Below are 24,298 nucleotides of genomic sequence, written 5' to 3'. Positions count from 1 at the left end.
ACCCCTCTCCTCTCCATGTCCACACCTCAGGAAAATTTAAAACTAAAGTCATACAAGAGAAAGGCTTTTGAACTCCTAGCCACAGCAATCCCAAATATAATTGCACAAAGTTTTGATGTCATTCTATAGATGCTTATTTATATGCCTTCTAAAAGGGCTCATCCCTTACCTTTAGCTGGATAGCCTGGAGTGAGCGGGTCACCAGCACCATTCAAATTTAGCACATTCCCCCTCTGGGCTGTTGTTCCAGGAAGGTTCCATCCTTTGGGATACGGCTGCACCCCAGGGGCAGAGTAGTCAGCTGGATCTGAGTACAAGATGATTCCGATGGCTCCTGCTAGCATGGCATTTTTAACCTGTGGGGGTAACGTGCAATTTATAGTGTAGAAAGGTCAGATGATTGACTTACCTGTCTAATAGAAAATCGGTTTAATAATGTAAGGAAACCTACACGCTGCTTTTTTATCATGCTGTTACACATTCATTTCTCTTTGCCTTGAATATAATTTCTCTCTTGGTAGACCTAACAACTCTCATTTATTCAACATAACTCCAAACAAATTACTGCCTTTTCTGTGTGGAGATAATTTACACTTCTACATAGAACAGTTGTAGTGTGTGAAACATTGCCCAAAGTGTTTTGCAAACACTTTTCTAACAATCCAAACTGACCACAAATAGGAAAATCAATCCTGTAAGATACTGAATTCTTCATTACCAGAAGTATTGTAGCAAATGATAGCTAACCATCAGTCCCAATCAACTCAAACACTTTCCAATCCTCAGAAAGCACTCTTGTATTATCAGAGTACAATCTGTCACAAATTTTTGAAGTGCAATTTGTTGATGCCTATTAAACTTTTGAAATAATATACAATTAAACCCTTGAACAATGCAGAGGTTAATGTGAGTATAACTTACAGCCGCCCCTCCATATCTGCCATTCCTCTGCATGTATAGATTCAACCAACCAACAGCCATGTAGTACTGCAGTGTTTACTTTTCAAAAATGTCTGTATTTATCAGTGGACCAAGGCAGTTTAAACTCGTGTCGTTCAAGGGTCAACTGTACACTATGATTTAGCCATTCAACCCCTAGGAGCAAATCTATACTACAAAACTCTTCACACAAAGGTTCAAGTACACAGGGACAAAGATGTTCACAACAGAATTACTCATAATAGTAACAAATTTAAGACAAGCCAGGCATCTGTCAACAGAGGAATGATTAAATAAACTGCTTATCAATTCTGTGAAATATTATGCTGCCATCTAAAATAACAAAGTATTTACTCAATAAGCAGTTATCAAGAAATTACCAAGCACCAGTAACTATGTTAAGTGCTTTCAGACATAATGTCGATTAATTCTAATGAGGATTCTGAGATTAGTGCTATCATGACCATTCCTAGTTCATACATGAGGAAACACTGGCAAAGAAGTAACTTGTTCACAGTAAAAGTTGTAGAGAATAGGGACACCAGACCAGCCCAGAACCCAGGTTGCATGCATCTAGACACCCACGCACTCCACCATTTCATTGCGCAGCTCTCAACGTGTGGGTGTGGAAGAATGCCCTTGAATTACTGCTGAGTGAAAAAATGAAGCTATGCAGCATATAGTGCCTGATGCTCTCTTTGTAAAAAAAAAAAAAAAACATAAGTTATTCACAGAATGAGTAAGTAGACACATATTTAAATTCATATTTCATAGAACTAGGTCTGGAAAGAATTGTTAAAATTGATTACGTGTGGGCAATGAAATTGAGCAATGCAGGGGTAATTTTCACTTTTTACTTTATATAAAACTCCTTCCATTAAATTAAACAAATATTGCTTTGGTAATAAAATTATTAAAAATAATTTTCCTTTATAGGTATGTGACAGGATTTTTTGTGCCAACAAAAAAAACAGCAAATTTATATACATCTAAAGCAATTTTGGAAACTGTAATGCAAGCTGATCATTTATATTTATAGCTTATATCTTATCTTCTTCTCTCTATAAAAGTAAATAACACAATACTTTATTTCCTCTGAAGATTTTCCCATATCTTGCAATAACAATCTTTCCAGTACAGCTGATGTTCATCTCCCTTTCTAGCTTGAAAAAATCTTCAGTACGAGCATAGTTCACATATACAAGCTCTCCCTGTAGGAAAACAAAAATTAAACTAAACAAAAAATATATAATACTGCTATAATTAAAGAGAAAACCAAAGAATAAGTTTGTTCCACAATACTGCATCATCAAAAGTTATCTTCCCTGTCTTGGGCTTAATAAATAGATACATGCTAATTCTGTGTTAAGTCTTTAAAAAATATTTCAGTATCCTCAAAGTTTAAAAAACAAAAAAGGACAATATATAAAACATTTTAAACAGTGTGTTCTGTTATGAAGAAATTATCAGTGTACACTGAACCACAGAAACCGGATAAATAAAAGTAATTTAAAAAATTCTAACTATGTTTAATTTCCAACCATGGTATTGACTTAAGAACTTCTGTAATATGATCTATAAAATCAGACCTATAAATCTGTAACAAAGACTATGAACAAAGAAAAAAACCTTGTAAAAGTATCTGTTGCCCTTACTGAATTAAAGGCATGTTCAGCAGTTTCTCTGTTACTTCAAAGAGTGGCATCTGTTTCATCAGGGTCTGATTTTTATGTATTTATTTTATTTTTTTCTTTTTATTTTTTTTTAATTATTTTTATGGACAGTACATACATCACTGAACAAAGTATGAGTCAGCATGTATGATCCAATTAATCTCCTCGGTTTTGGTCTTCTACTTAGGTTTTATATAACAAAGCAAGGTTTAAAGAGTTGAATAAAAAATGTCTTTTATTTTACCTCTGGCACACCTTGGGGTGAGAAAGCGTTATATGGCGGTACAATATTGGTAACATTCTCATATCCCTCTGGTGGTGGCTCAAGGTATGATGTTTTGAAAATCTAGCAAGAATTGAAACACATCAAGTTAGAAGTAGTCCAGATCATTTTTAAAGAATAACACATTTTGTGGGCAGGAGACCTAAATAGACATTTCTCCAAAGAAGACATACAGTTGGCAAACAGGCACATGAAAAGATGCTCACCACCACTAATCAGGGAAATGCAAATCAAAACCACAATGAGGTATCATCTCACACCAGTCAGAAGGGCCATCATCAAAAAGGCTGCAAATAACAAATGCCAGAGAGACTATGGAGAAAAGGGAACCCTCCTACACTGTTGGTGAGAATGTAAACCAGTACAGCCACTATGGAAAACAGTATGGAGTTTCCTCAAAAAAATAAAAATAGAGCTACTATATGATCCAGCAAGCCCACTCCTGGCTGAATATCTGGAAAAGACAAAAACTCTAACTTGAAAAGATACGTGCACCCCAATGTTCACAGCAGCACTAGTTACAATAGCTGAGACATGGAAGCAACCTAAGTGTCCATCAACAGATGACTGGGTAAAGAAGATGAGGTATATACATATACACACACAATGAAATATATGTACCTACATGCAATGGAATATTATTCAGCCATAAAAAAGAATAAAATAATGCCATTTGCAGCAGCAGCATGGATGGCTGGACCTAGAGAATATCATTCTAAGTGAAGTAAGTCAGACAGAGAAAGACAAATATTACACAATATCACTTCTATGTGGAATCTAAAAAATAATACAAATGAATCTGTATACAAGACAGAAGCAGACTCATAAACATAGAAAACAAATTTATGGTTACCAAAGGGAAAAAGGTGGGAAGGGGGTTAAATTAAGAGCATGGTATTAATAGATACACACTATTATATATAAAATAGATACACAATAAGGATTTACTGTATAACACAGGTAACAATATTCAATATCTAATAATAACCTATAACGGAAAACACTCTGAAGTATGTGTGTATATATATATATATATATACATATATATATATAACTGAATCACTATGCTGTACACCTGAAACTAACATATTGTAAATCAACTATTACTTCAATTAAAAAAAAAGAATAATGCACTTTGCCCGCAAGTATCCTGAAATGAGGTTCTATAATTAAATAGATAAATTCCATTGGCAATGATGAGAATGAGGTTTATCATTATTATTGTCTTCAAAGTAGTAGAAACGTCTATAAGTGCATGCAATCTCATGTAACTAGAAGTTCCCCTCTTAAGTATAAAAACAGGGCTTCAAAGGTGGCACTGTCATGATTCCCCTCCTTCTCCAACTTTTTTTTTCAGCTTTCTTTGTGGGCCCCTTTTATTTCAAATGCATTCAAATCCCCAGTCCACTGCTTGCCTCATTTTAAACTTCCTGAGATTTCACTGACTCTCAGAATATTATTCATAGCTAACATACTTATGAAGCCCCAGTTCCAGACTTGTATATTTAAGGGCCTGAGACACTTCAGTTTGCATGTCCAAACTCAATACATCTAAATTTGAATTTATCTTCTGTCATCCCAGGTGCTTCTGGGTCTGCATTCCCTACCACTATGAACAGCATCACCGCCAGCCACCCACGCCGGACACCCGGGAGTCATCCTGAACTCTGTCTTCACCTCCTTCCTCCAGTCCATCGCTCATCAAGTCCCGCTAACACTGCTTCCTAGCTATGTCTCAGATCCATCCCTCTTCCTCATTCCTGCTAACATCCCAACTCAGTGCTTTATCATCTTTTACTGGTCTATTGTCTTAAGACTCCAACTTCAGCCCCTTGCGTAGTCCAGGTCTAACCTGCATACGGTCCAAACTACCTACAATGCCTCCCTGCCACATCCTTCCATTGCTTAGGATTTGTCAATGGTTCCCATTGACTGATGTTGAATTCTAAGCTCCTTAGGACAGAGTATAAGTCCTTCTATGACCCATCCCCAAAACATATATACTGGTTTCTCTCTTATCATAGCCTACTTTGAATTCTTTTTTTTCCAGCTTTACTGAGGTATAATTGACAATGCTATAATATAATTAAAGTGTACAACGTGATGACTTCTTTATTGTAGTATAGTTGATTTACAATATTGTGTTAGTCTCATGTGTACAGAAAAGTGATTCATATATATATATATTCTTTTTTCAATCATCTTCCATTATAGTTTATTACAAGGTATTGAATGTAGTCTCCTGTGCTGCAGTAAATCCTTGTTTATGTATTTTATACATGGTTGTGTGCATCGGTTAATCTGATACTCCCAATTCATCCCTCCTTTGCCCTTCCCCTTTAGTAACCATAAATTTGTTTCTATGTGTGTAAGTCTGTTTCTGTTTTATAAATAAATTCATTTCTACTACTTAGATCCCACATATAAGTGGGATCTTTGACTTACCTCACTTAGTATGATAATCTCTAGGCCCACTTTGTGTATTTTACTCTCTTGAAATACAGAAAACCTTTTTAAGTTCCCCCAACAATACTGAACAGTATGTCTCTAAGCGTTTGCCAATATTTTCTCTTCTGCCTGGAATGCTCTTACCTTTGCTTTTTCATGTGGCTTAGGATCTCTCATGACTCACCTATCAGCTCTTCCAGGAAGCCTTCTCTAACTCCCAGGCAGCGCTGAGTGACCTTTTTCTGCGTAGAGAACCCTAGTCACCCTCTTCACTAGCACTTACCATATTGATCTGAAATGTGTTCCAATGTCTGCCTGACTTTATCTAAGCAAAGAAACCATGTCCTACTCTTCATTCTGGCCTCACGACTAGTCCTGTGCCTAACACATAGCAAACACCAAATAATTCATTTGCACCTTATTAACTTTTGTAAAAAAATAAATAAATAAAAATAAAATAAATTATCAAATTTCTAGTTTTACCTGACCCTAAATCCAATTCACATAAAAAGGTGGAGTTATAAAGTACAAGAAGTACCAACAATTCTGCATCACCTCAATTCCATGCTCATCCATGACTGATATATAGTTGGCATTCGTCATGTTAGGATAAGACAGGAGAACATCATAATGAACCAAATCGGCTGAATCCAGTCCAAACTCCTTCCACTGGGTTTGGATTTTCTTGGCAAGTAGTAAATTTTGTTCTGTCCCTGCCAGATGAGGTAGTGCTGTAAAAGAACTAAGATGAAAATAAAAGTGGGAGGTAAAAGACGACATACATTCAGAAAATTCAGAATAGATCAGGTTTGCCAGGCAGTCTTGTTAACATACATTTCTAGAGCTGTTTTCATCCTATTGCATGCAATTGTTAAAGTCCACGCATTTTTATTTTATATTCTCTGGTGCTCAGCTCTTGCCTGTTCTCCAGGAATTACACCATACAGTTTGGCTGAATTGAATTTGGGCACTGCTCTCTTGGTCCTGGGTCTAAATGACTTGAAACAGTTAAGTGACTTCACATAGTTCTGAATGAAATCCACTTTGCTTGAGGTGAACAATACTTCAACACAAGTTTCCCAAACCCCCTCCCTCCATAAGCATGGCAATAATACATCTGTAAATTGCTTTTTTTGTCAACCACAGGACAGCCAAGTAAGATCAGCAGTAAAAGGAAAATCAGTACTTACTGAAAACTTACTATATGCCAGGATCTTAACCGGGTATATCTCATTTCTTCCTCACAACCCTTCTCCCACTGTCCCCATTTTACAAATGAGGAAACAGAGTAGTTAAATAACTTGTTCATTATTTTCTATTAAATTCCAACGCTAGAATCTGAAAGTTGCAGCCATCACACCTTGAGAAATTGCGAGTTTTCTTTTCTTTTTAAATCACTGATCTGATCATATTGATCAATGAATTGCTTAAAACCCTTCTGTGGCTCCCTCCACCCTGCATTACAAAGTTCACACTGAGCGCGGCATCTCAGCCTTTTCTATCTGATCCATCCTTTCAAATGGAGACACTTCATTTCCCATCACTCACCTTATAAACTTCTCTGCTCTGTATCATTTAATATACCAACACGTCTCCACCTTTTGACCACCTTTTGAGCCTTTGCACAAGGTCTTCTCTCAGATGTAAATATCATCCTATTTACATGAATCTCCCTGTATCACCACTTCTTGTCATTCACCTTTCCCACCTGTAAGCTATTAACCAACCATTAGGACTCCTCAAGCATCTTCTCTTCTGTAAAGCTTTCCACTTCTACATCATTGAATCAAAACTGCAAGTTACTGATATTTAGTATCTTGCAATATTTGTAAAAAAAAAAAAAGGTATTAATGTGTTTATAGACAGAAGTTATTTTATAGGTTTAGGAAAGCCAGAGCAGCTAGGGCTATTTAAATTCAACTTTACATAATTCATTATTGTTTTATTTTCTATAATGAGCAAATAGCATTCTCACAATCGGGGGGGGGGGGGGAGAAGTGTATTTCCTGACATTAAGATGGAAGTAAGAAGTTCTGCCTGTCATCTTACAGGCAATCCACGGAAATGAAATACAGAGGTGCAAAAAAAAAAAAAAAAAAGAGCACCAGGGTATAACTTCACTGAATTTGTCCTTATGGTCCCAAGTTGGACACTGCAGCTCCAGGCATCACATACTCATGCTGTGATGTTCAGGAGAAACAAGTACAAACAAGAACAGCTATTTCCTCTTCTGTTTCTTTTAACAGAGGAAAACAGACCCTTTTTATAGAGGGTCTCAGCTCAATTTTTTTCCCACTTCATCAGGCACAACGGGGCCATATACCTCTTCTCAAACTAACCTTTGCCCGAAGGAAGTCATAATGATTGGATTGTGGACCAGTCAAGAGATTCCCGGGCTGCAAGGAAGGTAACCCTCACTGAACACATGCCTTCCCGGGGGAGGGCGACCACGATCAATGGTGGCCCTGCCAACAAGAAAGTGGCTGCGGAGAAACCAGCTCCCACTCCATTAATCCCTTTAAACCAATCTTGAATCCCTCCTTCCCCTCCAAGACTCTTTCACTGGCCATAAACGTCTACTCTATCAACAATTATATTGCCTCAGGGCCCTCTCTGAATGTTTGCTTGACTCCGGGCATTAACTGGTTTCCTGAGAGGACCCTGCTCACCAGCAAGCTCTCTTATTCCACATGCTCCCCCGTGTCTCAGGGCCGGATGATCAGCTAGGAGTCCTTCTTCCGCTCCACTGGCTCTTTCAAATGGTTTTCTTTTTTCTTTGTCCAAAAATAACAACTCTTTTAAAGCTCATACCAAAAGCCACCGCCTCCCATGCCTTCTAGGTGCTTTCAAAACTGTGGTCACTCCTTCGTCATTCACTAAAGTCTTGGGCCTCTAATTCAGTGTGTTTCACTCTACCTCTATTCTTGTCATCATTCTTGGTGTGCAATTTCTATCTTCAGTTGGATGTAAAGGAAAGAAAACCCAACTCCAACAAGACAACATCATGCACTATTCATACACAGCTTATCACCTTGTGCTGTATTACACATCAAAGCAGGGCTAAAATAAACAGACATAAATGTTAATCTTAGGTCAAGAGCATCACCACTTGTTGCTTCGGACACCTGATGTAATTTTCTAGGTGACTTCTTTTGGACACATCATGATATGTTGCAGATAGAGTTCAACAGTGTTAAATTTTACCTGCTCTCTTGAACATTTTTAGATATAAGCATTGTCTCATTTAATTAGACAATCTGCCATTTATAATGTATTGCATGAGAAATGAGTGAGTCTTTCTTCAAACGACATCCATCTTACTGCCTACAGATTCTTTCCCTATCTCTCCAAACAAGCAGCTCAAACGAGACATTTTTATTTTGGTTTCCTGATATCTGATGTGCCTCCATCATAAACAAGCTCAGATTTCATAAGAACAGTATAGCTGCTTTCATTCCTCTTTACGAGAGTTCACTCTAGTTCACCCATCGAAAGTAAGACGGAACTCTGTGCTCTCATCAAATCACAGGACAGAGACGGGGAGGAAATACACTATTCTGTATGCAGGTCACCTTGTTCATTTGATTCTTGGATTTGACTAGAGTCTCAGAAGGAGAGAAGAGAAAAAATGCTGCAGAAAATTTTAAGAAATAATGAACACCACCTTCCTAAAAGCAGCGAAAGACGTAAGTTTACACAGTCAAAAAGCTCAGAGAGCCATAAACAGAATAAACTGGAAGAAAACTATGCCTGGCACACAGTAAAGCTGCCGAAAATTAAAGACGTGTGGTATTTAACTTAAAAGACTGTGGACTTTCCGCTGAATGCAAATACCAGCCAGAAAACAGTGAAAGAACATTCAAAGTTCTGAAACAAGGAGAAACAAGGTCATCTTAGAATTCTATATGCAAGAAAAACGTGCTTCAAAAATTAAGGTGAAATGAAGATTTTACAGGTGAAGAAAAACTAAGAGACTTGGTCACCACCAGACCCAGGAAATGCTTAAGAAAATTATTCAGAATAAATAAAAGTACCATAGGATAACCTAAATTGCCAGAAACAAATAGACCACTGGCAATAACAACAACAACAACAACAAAAATAGTGTTTTATATTTCTCAGATATTTAACTCTTAATTGGTTTCCAAGACATATAACTGTTCAAAGAAAAAAATTATAACATTATTTAGTGAGGTTTTATATTGTATGCATATAGGATATTTTTGATAGCTATCACATAAAGGATGGTAGAGAAGAGGGTAAATGGACAAACAGAAATGTGAGTTTTCTGTATTTTATGTTGAACGGTACAACAGTAACTGTAAAACTAGAGTGAAGCATTAGAGAGGTATAATGGAATCTCTAGAAGACTAACTTAAAAAAAAAATCAGTGCAAGAAGGTATAGTCAAAAGATTAACTGAAATGAAATAAAATTTCAAATGCTCTCCTCACTACCAAAAAAAAAAAAGACAGAAAATAAGAAGTAAAGGAACAAAAACAAAGGGAACAGAGAATAAAGTGGCAGACCTAACTTTAACCATATCAATAGTTACATTCTAAGTTAACAGACTAAATTCTCAAATTAAAAGGCACAGACTACCAAAATTAATAAAATAGCATGTGGCAATTATATGCTCTCTACTGAAGGTTTATTTTAAAAGTAAGTGGGTGGAAGAAGATATATCATGCAAATGTAAGTGTAAGGAAGCTGATGTGGCTTAATTTATACAAAATATAATAGACTTAAAGATAGAAATTATTACCAAAGATAAAGAAAGACATTTCACAAATATAAAAGTTAGTCCTGTCTTGAACACATAACAATATTAATGTACGTATGCCTAATAAATAAGTTTCATAATATATAATGCAAAATTTCATGGAATTAATGGGGGAAATAGACGATTTCACATTCCTGGAGCATTTTGTAACACCATTTCTTTACATCAGTAAAGAAATAAAGGTATCAACATATTAACCAGCAAGGAAGAAAATAAGGACAGTCTTGTGATCATATAAATTAATGCAGAAAAACCACCTGACAACCGCCAACTAGAGTGTCCCTCACCATCCAGCACTCCAAGGGCTAGGTCATTAGCCACTGCAGTAGCCTAGCTCCAACACACCCGAAAGGAATTCAGGGTAGAGAGCAGGAATGAGGAACTCTATGCTCTGGGAAAAATGGTAGACCAGGCCTAACAATCCTTAGATGTTTTCAGGAGAAAATTTTATGAACCCAATTTTTTGCATCTTCTCATAGCTGGAGAAGCACTAAAATCCTTAATGGAGACATCTGCTCCTCATGACCAGCAGCAGCCTCCCCATGACCAGCAGTCACTGTCTGCCGAGATGTGTGCTTGATTGTACGTACCCCCTTCACCAAAACCACATGTGTACCAACTTCCACCCACCCCCTCTTCGGAGCAGCTCCACAGAGCTATCTGAGGCCATCTCCTGGGCTACAGTCATCAGTAAGCCCCAAATAAAACAGAACTCACAGCTCTCATGTTTTTCATTTTTTCCCACTGGACACAATATTAATACCTGTGGGAGCCCATGATTGGGTTAACAAGTTGTAACAGACCCCAGCCGCTTGTCTCCTTAAAGAAGAACAAATGTGCTCAATAACTGCCTTGCAAGCAGGTGCCTGTGCATCCGCACTCCGGTCTTCTTGCCGTAAAAAGCAGAGAGGATGCCTTGCTCGCATAGGTGAGGTTTTAGATAGCACTCTGCTCATTGCAACCCAGGCCCTCAGCTATAAACACTGGGCGTGCCTGCTGTTAGATAGTCTTCTGTCCCAGGATGGGACCTGGCCGGTCTGGAGGTCTGCTCTAAGGTATCTATAAGAATGTACCTCGTTCCCCTCTCCCCGTGACTTCCCTAAAGATAAACAAAGCCTTTGTACTCTTAGTGACTTCTACAATCTCCATCCCACCCTGTCTTTCCCTAAATTCCTGCATTCCATTACACAACTGTTAGTGATTTCTCCTTTGATTGCACACAATAAATGTGGGAGCATTTGAGAGGCTCGTGGAGTTGGCTCCCAACTCCCTCTAGCTCTCTTGACTTTTTCCACAGTCTCGAGTAATTCTGTCTCGGTGGGACTTCTGCTGGCCAGAACCCACAAATACCCATTCATGATTAAAATAAAACCCTTTTAGCAATCCTGCAATAGAGGCGCATTTCCTTAACCTGATAAAGAGTTTCTACCAAAAAAACTACAGATAACATCAGACTTAATGGTGAAACTCTGATTGCTTCTCGCTAAGATTAGAAACAGGGAAAGAATGTTTGCTCTCATCATTTTTATTCAACACAGTATCGGAATTACAATCAGCACAACAGGGACAAACGCATATACATATGGCATACAGTTTGGAAACAGAGAAATAAAACTGAAGATGGCCTGATTTCTTACACAGAAAATAAATCCTAATGAATCTACAAAAACTCCTAGAACTAGGACATGAGTTTAGGCAGGTCACAGGACGCAAAATCAACAGTGTTTCTATATACTAACAACAAACATATGAAATCTGAAATTAAACACAGTATGATTTACATTTGCTGCAAAGAAAATGACATAGTTTGATATAAATATAACAATACGTGTATAGGATCTGCATCCTGAAAATTGCAAAATGTTGATAAAGGAAGACCTAAATAATTGGAGAGACTTACCATGTTCATGGATTGAAAGACTAGACATAGTAAAAATGCCAAGCACTCCTAAATTGCTCTATAAAATTAATGCAATTATTATCGAAATCCCAGCAAGAATTTTTCCAGACATATACATATTTATTATATATTTTATATTAAAAGGCAAATGATATAGAATAGCTAAAACAATTGTTTAAAAGAACACAGTGGGAGGAATCAGTCAATGCCTTGTTACGGCTTACCACGTAGCTTCAATAATCAAGGCAGTGTGGTGCTGCAGAGAGAAGACACAAAGATCAGTAGAGCATCGGAGAGCCCAGAAACAGACTCCCACAAATATGCCCAACTGATTATTGACACAGGAGCAGAAGCAATTAAGTGGAAGAAGGACAGCCTTTCAACAAACGGGGCGAGAGCGGCTGGACGTCCACAGGTAGAAGAATGACCCTCAGCCAAACATGACACCTTATGCAAAAATTAGCTCTATAAAGAATCATACACTGTAATGTAAAACGTAAACTATAAAATGTGGCGATGGGAAAAAAGAGGAGAAAAGGGATCTAGGACGCGTCACAGAGTTCTCAGACCTGAACCCAAAGCATGATCCATAGAAGGGAAAACTGATAAATTAAACCTCATTAAAATTAAACACTTCTGACCTGCAAATGACCCTGTTAAGATGTGAAAAGACAAATAACAGACTGGGAAAAATATCTGTACATCACAAGGCCAACAAAAGACTTGTATCTAGGAAATACAAAGAACTCTCAAAGCTCGATAGGACAAGAGGAAAAAACAAAATAAAAAGGAACTATCCAAATAGAGAACAGGTCAAAGACGGGAACAGGAATTTCACTGAAGATGGTTTTCAGACAGTGAATAAGCCCTGGAAAAAGATGTTCAGTATCATTAGCCACAAGGGGAACGTACATTAAAACCATAATAAGGTATCATGAAACCTAATTACCTCCCTCCCTCAAAAAAAATTTTTTTAAAGAAAGAAGACACAAAATAGCACATACTGTATGATTCTGTTTATATAAAATTCTAGAAAATGCAAAGGAGTCCATGGTAAGGGAGGGAAGGGAAAAATAAACTGCAAAGGGCATGTTGTAAATTTTCTGTATTCTGATTGAGGAGGTGTTCTGATGAGTATATTACACATCTGTCAATACTCCCAAATTGTAGGATTTATATGCAGTTTATTTTATGTAAATTATACTTCAATAAAACTTTTTATGATACTCCTCTGAAAGAGTCTGAATATAAAAATAAATGTCATGGTAACTGCCTTTAAGGAGTTCATAATTACTCCCCTGAAAGTTATTTTTTCTCTTGTTAGGAGACTGGCAGATTTCCACTGATTCTTTTGTTTTCATTTTGTCCTATTTGTGTTACTTATGTTTGCAACATGGGATAAAGGTTTAATTTGTGGCAGACAGAATATGAAGCTTTAATCTCCTTTCCTCTAAATCAGAGTTTACAACCATCTTAATCTTCCTGACAGAGTATGACTTTTAAATAAAATCACAGATTAAACCCTGGCACAGTGAACAAAGAATAACATTCAGTTGCAGTCCAAAGTTACATGAAGTTGAAACATCTCTTAATAAAGCAACCAGATACTTTTTCTGCACATTAAGTTAGGGAAGACTTACTCTTGCAACATTCAAATAGATTTTACCTAAAGAGTGATATAAAGGAACATTTTCAACAACCATGAATTTATGTATTATCATGTAATTTCACACAAACAAGATTACTCACATGAATATAGTCAGTTTTGATACAGTTCTCTGCAATATTTTAAACACTTTAACATCAAATATGCAAAACAAACTTACCGAAGAAATGATTTAATATTTTCAGCTTTCATCTCAGACAGCAGTTCGCCCCTTACATTTTGGTGAGGGCCCACTGAAGTGGCTGTTTCTTTGAGAGGCTTACTAAGCCAGCCTGGAGGGAGAATACAAACACGTATGCACACTACAGACACACATAACTGCTTTTGACTTTACAAAACTAGAAGCCCCCCCCCCCAAACAGCCCTTATCCGAGAAATACATCATGGTGAGCTTGACAACAATAACAAAAAAAAAAAGTCACACAGATGCAGAAAACCTTACAATTCTGCTGCTAATTCTGAGCCGGTTAAAGGAGTCTGGAGGAGGGGTAGCTTTTCGCTTCCCCACGTGTCACGCATCACACGGGCCTCTGGCTTTCCTGTTCCCCCCCGGGGTCTGGGTCAGAGCGCAGCGCCTCACACACAGGGAGCATTCCACAAACATTTACGTGATAAATGATTACGGAACGGCAGCTTTTTGCAGCGCTGCCCATATTCGCTACAAGTTTTGCCTCCTTAACGATGCTTGGAAGTGAAATCACCTTTTTCACCCCTGCGGATAGTGGCAACTCTAAACTGCCCTTGCAGCCGCCCTTAACAGTACCGTGCAGGCGGTGCGCATTTAACACACTTGAACTTCGGCCACCCTCTACTAGGAAGGCTGAAGCGGCGGAGCTCGCCGGGCCGGGCGCTCGGCCGGCCAGGGCGCCCCGCGCGCAGCCCAGCCCCGCAGCCCCGGCTCCCGGCTCCTCCGCGGAGGGGCGGCTGCGGGCGGCGGCGCCGGCCCCGGCCCCGGGGTCGGGTCGGTACACTTACCCACCAGAAATCCGCCCAGGAAAGAGGCCAGCGCTGCAGCCAAGCACATCCACAGGTGCGGACGACCCCTGGACTTGGCCATGGCTTCGGCGGGGCTGAGCGTGAGACGCCGGCCGCCGGTGCGAGGTTCGGGAGCGCGGGAGAGCGGAAAGCGCGCGCCCGGGGACGCGGGGGACGCCCAGGTCGCCGCCCACCTCGGCCGCCGCCGACCGGGCGCAAAGCCCCGCCCCTGCCCTCCAGCTCCGTCCAGAAGCGAGTGGAAATCGGCCCCAAACTCCTGGCCCCTGTGAGCCCCGGGGGGTTTGGAGGGGAGAGAGGAAGCCCTGCAAGGGGAGGAGACAATCTTCCTGTTGGCCGGCAACGTCCATTCTGTTGCTCCTGGACAAAGTCAGCCTGGGGTGGGAAGGAGCAGCTGAACATGTCCCGAAGTGTTCCCTGAAAAACTCTGCTTACCAGCCTCTTTCCAGGAACTGCTCAATTTTGGCAGCAAATGCATTTAACTACTGCTTTTCCTTCCGTGTTGATTACCTTCCTGCCAGATTCTGGCTAATTTCTAACTGGTCACACTTGGGGAGCATTTCTGGTCCTGGCTGCTCCTTAACCACGTGCTTTTCAGCCACCTACAACATCCGAACTGATGGGATTGGGTTCTTTTGTTTTCCTTTCCCTGAACAAGCCTCCAAATTTCTGTAATTGTCAGTTTCTTCTTCTGTATCTGGGCTTTTCCCCTACCTCACTGGAATGTTGTAGGTTCAAATTAATATTAACCATGAAAGTGCCTTGCACCATAACTGATGGTAGGTATTCAACAAATGTCACCCTCCCTGCTTCCCCCTGCTATCTATCATGTTTATCCCAGACTTTTTCTTTAAAAGAGATAAGAAGGTTTATAAGATGGTGGCCCCCCAAAACAGGACACCTTCTTCATTCAGCCATTTCAGCCTAGAGGAAGTCTTTAGCATCCACTAACGGATTCCCCGTATCTGACTGAAAGCAGTTTCGCAGCCAGAGCAAAGCTGTCTGCCGAGGGGCTATGAAGAGGATAGTGCATCTCTGGTAATACCCCCAACTACACTGCGTTGTCTGAAGCCATACTGACCTTACTTAAGGTGTTAGAGCAGGCAGATAGCTAGATATGAGCAGAGAAAGGGGGACACAAAGCAAAGGGCAGGAATTGGGCAGAAAGGAGGGGCACAGGCCAAATGCAGGAAAACATACATCATGTAAGCACCAGGGGGTCCCTGGGCAGAGAAAGAAAAGCAGGAATCTTTGGGCTGATGAGGGGCCACACCTTTTGGCCTGGAGACCAACAAAGAAAGGTCAGAAAAGGCAGGAATTTCCAGCGTCCGAATGTAACCTTTTGTTCATTATGCCCTCATTTCAATAAAATTAGCCTTGCAGATCAGAAGTACCCATCATGCACCGATGCCATGACACTTCCAATCCAGACTAAATAAGGACGAAAATCCCTCCTCCCTTTGGGAAGGTGGAGTTGGGATGATAATCAGGCTCTTCCCTCCCCAGTAAATATTCCGCCCATTCATTTTTACATCCTGTGTAATCAACTTGCCAAAGAAACTGTGGGCAGCCACTCACCTGAGCCTGCCCGCTCTCCCCTTGAGACTCAACTGTCTATTCTTTAATAAATCCTTACTTTACTTTTTTCAACCTCTAAGTCTTGTCCCTGAATTCTTTCTGGGACGGGACAAGAACCTGGAACACCGGTTGGATCCACCAGCAACAAAGGCACTTTTCTTTGCTCCTAACAAGTTGCTAGAAAAGTCTGATTTCTTTTTTTGCAGTGTAATTGTTGATGGGCATAGCTGACATTTTTTTCCTTCAGGACTTTTGTAGAAGTGTTGTAGGAGAAAGGTAGGTTTCTGATAACCTTCAGGCCATGCCACCGAACTAGGTAACAAATTAGAGAACTGAAATGTAAAAACTGATGGCTTCCTAAAACGGGTAACAAAAGGCCAAGAGCAAGAAGAATTAGTTACATCAATGACTGAATGAACTGATAAAGATGATTATAATTTTTATGACTTTCGTCTGAAATATTACTGGCTTTTTAGTCTTTATTTTCCAGATATGAGGAAACTTTTCCTCTTACGTAGTGACATACAGCAATTTGGTAAGTTACACTTTTGTAAGCAGAATTGAAGCATTTATCTTTGTTCTCCCTACCTGATCCCTCCAGAATTTGGAAAGTCATACTGAGTATTCTTATTTTTATGTCAATATAGCTATGTACATAAATTCATTAATAATCTGTTCTCCTTGTGAAAGGACACAATTGGAGATGTTCGTTATATTACCAAGGCTTCGACTAGAATGTCATATTTGAGAATATGCATCAAATGAGATATGACCAGACAGCTTTAAGGAACTGACATTGACTTTATGGAGACACAAATTCTCTTAGAAAATCAGGTACCTTGCTTTACAGGTTCCCAGCAGCTTTAGGTGAGTAAGGAAGGTCACTTCCTGGCAGATGCAAGAACCTCAGGATATTTGGGGTTTGGAATCTCAAGAAGAGAGAAATTTATCCAAATCTATGGATACTACTACACACAGGTCTGATGGTAAATCCGTGGCCTGGCTTGCTGGCCTTGATAGGCTATTAAAAATTCAGTCTGGAGATTCCTTATGAGAAGTTCCAGCAGAGGGTTTAAAAGAGCCTATGTGGTCAATGGCTATTCTTCCTGGACTTACGTACATAATCTGGCAATATTAATGAAACTAAACTTACTTTGCAAACAAATTCGTTTTAATTTGGCTTTCTTTGGTAGAAATGAGGCTGATTTTAGAAGGGAAAAAAATTGTGTTTCAGTAGAAATTGTAACACACAGTTATGAATATGAGATTCAAAGTTCTGTTCATCAGCTTTGAGGTTTTGTTCTTTCATCTGAAAACTAGACTGAGTCCTGAATTCTTCTTGTTTCTTCAAACGAACATTAACAATTTTTCTCCCACTTTTCACTCAGAATCATTGAGAACTAAAGCTGCCCTTTCCCTGAAGCCCTACAAACTGAAGCTGAACAGCCTGATATAAACGCAAGGGAGCTCACCACAATAGCCCGTGCTTGACCCTCGCTGTGCCTGTCGCTGTGTAAACATTCAGAACATTACCTGAACACCTGATGACATCATGAGAGACATCTCAACCTACAAAAGACGCTTCAACCCTAAGTAACATGTAGAAATCTTCTCAACTGGCAACTCTCTGGACTCAGACACCGGGTTTGCAATGTGCTTCAACTATTAACCTTTGTTTTTCTTTTGTCTCTAGAAATGCATCTATTTCTTGATTGCTCTCTGGAAATAAAAATGCATCTGATTAAATACTTGATTGCTCTCCTGAAATAAGTACGTGATCTGACCTATTGTCAGAACTAAGAAAGTGGCTTGAAGAGATAAAGCAATCTATCAACTCAACATGTGGACTGTGAAACTTCTCAAAAGATGTTTCAAAGGCAGGACTGTAGAAGAGTAAGATTTGCCACCCCAAACTGACTCTTTGGCTTGTGTACTATTTCTAGGTGAGAACAATTAACCTCAAAGACTCAGGAATAAATGGATCTTCCCTGTAACTGCCTAAAAGAACGTAGACAGAGGACCTGTTCCTGGATTGGAGCTGTCACTGTAGATAGTATAGTACGAACTAGGTGTGGTAGGAAGGGAGGGGGCTAACAAAGTCTTAAAATTCCTCTCTGTCCCATCGTCTCTGCACGGCCCAGCAAACATTTTTTCAATCAAACATTTACTTTCTATCTCAGTGTGAATTGCCTTTCTTCCCTTTGAAGTCCCAAACCACCAGTCCCAACATTCTGTTTTGTCTTTAGCTAAAGATGGTATTTACAGAAAGGGTTTTGGCCATTTTGGGTGGTTATTCAGTTCTTTTGGGTCTCTCTCACGTATACGTGTGATTAAATTTTGCTTGATTTTCTCATGTTTAAAAAAAAGAAGCCTAAATTATTTGTGAAATTTGTTTTTTACTACTGTCCCAATTTTTATAGCTAATTAAATGTTGACTAATAGAAGAAATCAGTGTATTAATTAGCACAGTTTCCCAATTTGATTTATCTTCCCGAATTAAAATTAGATTATTGATTTATTCAGTATTTATTGAGAGGCTATAGAATTCCAGACATTGTGAAAAATTCTGAAGATATGGTTCTTGCCTTTAGGAAGCCTGTAGGCTTCCTAGTCCAAAGGGAAGTATAACACAATGTGTTGTGTGGCCTTCCTAATACAATGAGAAACACAATGAGAAGGCAAGTATTGAATTATTAAAATGTAATAAAAAATGTAAGAGTTAAATGTAAGAAGTCCTAAGAAGGAGCAGTATTACCTTAAATGTGAAGGTTGTCGCTGCCTTAACAGGTGGCATCTGCCATCTTTAGCTTGAAAATCCATTATAAAAAGTCCAGTTAGTTGGTTCAGCAAGTCTTTGGCCTTATTTAAAATATAGATACAGATGAATTATTCCATCTTCTTAGCTAAGCTTATAACAGAAGGCTGCTATCAGAGTTTCTAATTATTAGCACCTTAGAAGATATTTGCATCTTAGAAAGCATACTTTACAAAGCAACATTGTTGATTTATGCCAACCACTTTCAGTCTTCAAAGCTAAAAAATGCATAGGAAACTTTTAGTATTGGAAAATCAATCTTTCAGTGAAGCTGTTTAACACATTTGACTTGCTCATTATTCAGAGTGTGAACAAAAAATACTGTAAACCACATCGGCAAAGAATGCTGAAGCCATCAAGTCATCAGCTGCAGCTGCCACCCCCCAGTGAAGACAAGCCTGCAGCCCAGCCTCTGCAGCCACTCACAATGGTGCACTCTGAGGGTACTCAGGATAAGAAAGGACAGGAGACTGGCCCTAGATAGCTAGGTGCTTGTCAAAGGAATGAAATTGATGAGCCCATATGTTTATTTCCTCCCATACATAGAAAAGCACTAAATTCTTTCACTTGAGATGCCTGGTTTTCTTTAGATAACAAGTAACCTTTTATTGTTCCAACTACCTGGTCTGTTGTAAAGCTCCTATATATCCTGGCTCCTCCCCTATCTCTTTGGAGCAGTCCCTCCAAGCGATCTGAGAGGCTGTCATCCCGGCTCGAGTCCTCCCACCAAATAAAACATAACTCTCAACTTTTAGGCTGTGCAGTTATTTTAGTCAACAAGGGCAAGACAGAACTCACTGTCTTCTCCATTCATAAAGTTAAACTGTTCTTATATAATCTTCCCCCCACCACTTCTCACATCCTAGAAGAGGCATTCTTGTAACTTTAAAGTTCAAATCACCAACAAATGGGTCACAGCAACGTCTGAAAACGTATGTACTAATAAAGCAGGGTATGTCAATTTCTTAATAAACACGCCAATAATTAAGATTTAATGTAGAAGAAATAATGTCTAGTGTCAAATTTCATGTTTTATCTGAAGATGTTGCCTTATCTTTCACAAAAAAGGGATCATCTAGATGCTAACTGTACAGATATAGACATGATGCCATTACTGATATTGCAAGGTCATCCACACAGCGGTGTTCACCTTCCAAAAACGTGAAAGGTTGATGTCATGATGGCTGAGATTCATGACAACTGACACATTCCAGCTGAGTATTTCTAAAATCCTGGCACCAAAACCCGCCCAAATTAGCTTCAAACTTAAAATAAGACATTAGAAAAAAAGAAGAAAAAAAAAAGATGTTAGAATGTTAGGATATTGTATGGTATACCATAACCTACCAAACAGGTGAGAAGTGAGACAGAAGTACAGGGGGGAAAAGTATAAAAAACTATTAAAAGTAAGTGAGAAGAAATTTTAAAAGAAAAGCAGAAAACCATGATTGGATGACTTCCTTCTGATGTCACAATTACTCTACTCAACAGTAAATGTAGAAATTAGAAAAGACCCACCAAGGTAAAGGGTAAAACAGAGAGGACCCCAACTCTTGTCCTCCTATCCATCCAGGTGTGTGTACCATGATGCTAACATTCCAGGTGGAACCTTGGCACTGGTAAGCTATACTATTTGGCTTTTAAACCAAGTTTTCCTTTTCAGTATTCCTCATCCCTTACCATTAACAGGTACCTTCAGCCTATTTTCCATGACAGCCTTTACCTAACAGTGCTAGGATCAGGGGACCCCTCGTGCTTTTTCTTCCAACACTCCCATTGCCTGTCCTCATTTACATCCTCAGTCCCTGTGTACCTTCAGTATCATTAGATTATGAGTCAATCTCTCTAGATTCTTGAGCTTTCTTCCTATAGCCCTTTCTCTATTCCATCTTACCTGCCTCCTATTTTTACATGAGGATACCTTTTTCCCTAAAACCAAAAAAATTCCCACCTCATGGGGAGGTAGAAATGAGTCTCATAAAGACCCATGGGGTCAGAGAGGAAGGATGGACCTTTGCTTTGCCATCATTATTCGCTGCGTGTTCCCTTTTGACATTGCTACCCTCTGATTGCATCATTTGCTTTCTATTCCCATCATTGTCCCCAGCTGAGCATATTCTCCCACCTTCTGCAGTGGTTTTAATGGCTGTCATGTAGATTTTTGGTGCACCTCTGGCCCTTCACTCTTCTTTTTCTTTCACACCTGGCATCCAATCCACCAAAAAGTTCTGTTGCTTCTGCAATCAAAATATATCATGAATCCAGCCGCTTCACCAGTCAGTATTCATGTAACCCTAACCACAGTCATCTCTCATCTAGACTTCTGCAACAGACCCCTAACTGGCCTCTTCCCCCAGTGTTGCTCCTGTAGTGACAATCTTTGACTCAGTGGAGCTTGCTTCCTAAAGTGGCAGTCAGATCACGCTATTATTAAAAATCCTTCAAAGCTTTCTCATTAAACTAAAAAATGAAATTCAGATTCCTTAGAGTGGCAACTAAACTTGCTTGATCTAGCCTTTGAACCTCACCTCCCTTCAAGGGAAGAGACTAAGGACACACATGCAAACCAAATGCACAGAGACCAGGAAACAACCTCATCAGCAGAGGCCACTAGCATCACAAAGAAGCAGACAACACCAGAGGGCGGCTGTGGTACCATGCTCTCCCAGTGCCAGTGCGGTACACCCGTATGCCTACAGATGGAGAAGGCATCAGTAAATGGCCAGTGGCCGAGAAAATTCCTGGCCTTCTCCCACAGTACTATCCATGGCTTGCTAACAAGACACAATGGCAAGAAAAGGGAATTCAACAATTTTATAATTGGATGCAGTTATTGGAAAAGCTGATATTATTTCATGTTTTTACTCCAGTGAGCTGAGACTCTCTTATTAACTGGTACCTCTCCTTGACCAGCTAGAGTGACCAAGGGCAGTATAATTTATAATAGAATTCTATATTAGAATTGTATAAAACATAATTCCTATTTTACAAAGGCAATATAATTCATAATGATAGAATTGTATATTAGAATTATATAAAATATAAGTCCCATTTTGCAAGCCCCACCCATAATAAGTTTCAACCCTATCATTCCCTAAACTGCACTGCCCGTATTTACGATGCGGTGCTTATTCTCTGCTCTCTGAATCTCAGACCCTAAGAAAGGATGACAGACATTTGCCAGGCTTCTCACTGCGACCTGCTCTCACGCAGAATGCCTTTTTCTTTTTTCTTGGCTCCAATCAAGTAAGGCTATTCCTGAGTAAGTGAAAGAGGTTTTCAGATGGCCGAGTGGTGAAGTTATTGCTGACTTTGATTCACACAGAGAAAGAGGGTGAGAAAGATCAAGGGAAGAAGAGACAAAGGGTAGGAGTCCCACGGTGCGGTCCAAGGGGGTGTGAGATAATGCTCCGTGGATGCTCTCTGGCTTTCACGGAGACCAAAATTTTAACAACCAATTTACCCCATTTCCGAAAACACAGGTCATTCTTCCAGAGCAAAAGGAAATCTCTAACAAACCGTTGGGCTGCACCTCACAGGTGCACGAGGCCTGTACCGGCCCAGCTTCAGGACCAGAGAAAGAGCCCGGAGTAGTGACAGAGACATCGGTGGTTTAGGAGGTGGGGGAGCTTACAGGTCTGACACGAGGTCCTGGAGTGACTCCCCACTGTGTGTGGCCAGAAGGCATCAGGTTGGCTCATTAGTTACCAGGGAAACCAGCAGAAGGACACACCCCTCACTGCCCCTTTGATAAGGACAATCACCAGCTGGGGCCTGGGGCAGGAATGCAGGAAGGCAGTCCCATTAGCAGGGTGCAGGTGAAGCAGGCCCTGGTCGAACAGGGGATGCACAGAGAGCAAGAGGACGGCCATCTTGGGTGGGCTGGCCATACATCAACAGAGGCAGTTAATTCACTTCTCCTTAAATTCTTTTCTTCATAAATAAGAATGTTATTAGCATATTTTATAAAAATTCCTTTAAGCTGGAACAAAATATCTTAGTGTAGCTTGGATATTGAAAATACGATAAAAGACCTTGGAACTAAGTAAGTAAGTAAAGGTGGACTAACTGTCCAAAAAAATCAAAGGGTGATTGTAGCCAACTGTAGAAATTGTCACAAGTTTCTCCTCAAAAAGATTTAAAAAGCATCAGTTCCAATCAACATGGAAAGATAGATCCCAGGACCGTTATCCAGGTCATTCTCCTCGTCATCTTCGTGTGGTGAGCAGGTATCCTCTAAAGCCAGCATCTTACCATCAAAATGTTGCATTTTCTATATTACTTAGAGAAGAAAGAGTCTGTCCTTGCAATTTATTGGCTTGTAGGAAACCCCCCACCCCCTCCCCATCAAAATACAGCCAAAGAGAAAGACTCTACCCTCTTGGGCAATCAGCTTTCCTAAATTTTATATCTTTTCTTATTTGATAAGTTTTGGTGAAATCAAATTTAAAACTCATCTATAAATTCAGAATTTAGAGTGAGGTGATTACTATTCACCTTTGACTTTAAAAATTGCTTTGGATACTTGCTTTGCAGTCATTGGGAAAGGGTGTTCACCTGTAATGACAACTCTTCAAAAAATTAAAAATAGAATTACCATATGATCCAGCAATTCCACTTCTGTATCTAGCCAAAGAAACAAAAACATTAATTTGAAAAGACATCTGCACCCCCATGTCCACTGCAGCATTATTTTCAGTAACCAAAATATGGAAGCAACTAAAATGTACATCGATGAATAAATGGATAAAGAAAACATATATATATATACACGCACATATATATATCTATACACACATATATATAATTAAGCCATAAAAAGAATGAAATCTTGTCATTTGTGACAACATAGATGGACCTTGAGGACATCATGCTAAGTGAAGTAAGTCAGTAAGTCACACAGGAAAAGTTAAATACCATATAATCTCACTTATGTGGAATCTAAAAAAACAAACGAACAAAAAACATATACACATATGTTCTTCAGCTTTGTCTGCTGAGAGGACCTGGCAGAACCATATTCCAGTAGCAGTGAACACATTAATCTTCTATATCTTGGCTTCTAAATATCATTTTCCACTCAATGGATCAAGGATCTTTGGAGAAATGGTTTATTCCAGAGCTGTGGCACAGGAAATGCAAGATAAGTCTGGAACATCGTGTTGTGCCATTAATTAAGGAAATGCTCAAGAAATGATGGAGACATGACAAAAGGACAGGG

At 39.5% G+C, this 24,298-nt stretch overlaps 1 protein-coding gene across 1 annotated transcript in view; it reads right to left on the bottom strand.

Moving 5' to 3' along the window:
• Positions 1-14,793, bottom strand: part of NAALAD2 (N-acetylated alpha-linked acidic dipeptidase 2) — a 48,676-nt gene extending 33,883 nt beyond the window's left edge. The window contains exons 1-6 of the mRNA XM_031460533.2: positions 14,667-14,793; positions 13,852-13,963; positions 5,899-6,085; positions 2,857-2,958; positions 2,025-2,150; positions 170-356 (exon numbers count right to left, since the gene is read on the bottom strand). Of these exons, the coding sequence (XP_031316393.1) occupies positions 170-356; positions 2,025-2,150; positions 2,857-2,958; positions 5,899-6,085; positions 13,852-13,963; positions 14,667-14,748 (796 nt within the window). The 5' untranslated portion in view covers positions 14,749-14,793. The remainder of the gene's footprint in view (positions 1-169; positions 357-2,024; positions 2,151-2,856; positions 2,959-5,898; positions 6,086-13,851; positions 13,964-14,666) is intronic.
• Positions 14,794-24,298: the final 9,505 nt, after the last annotated feature.

This window comes from Camelus dromedarius, chromosome 12 (assembly GCF_036321535.1).
Source record: "Camelus dromedarius isolate mCamDro1 chromosome 12, mCamDro1.pat, whole genome shotgun sequence".
NCBI lineage: Eukaryota > Metazoa > Chordata > Mammalia > Artiodactyla > Camelidae > Camelus > Camelus dromedarius.
This window is presented reverse-complemented; position numbering and strand designations above follow the sequence as displayed.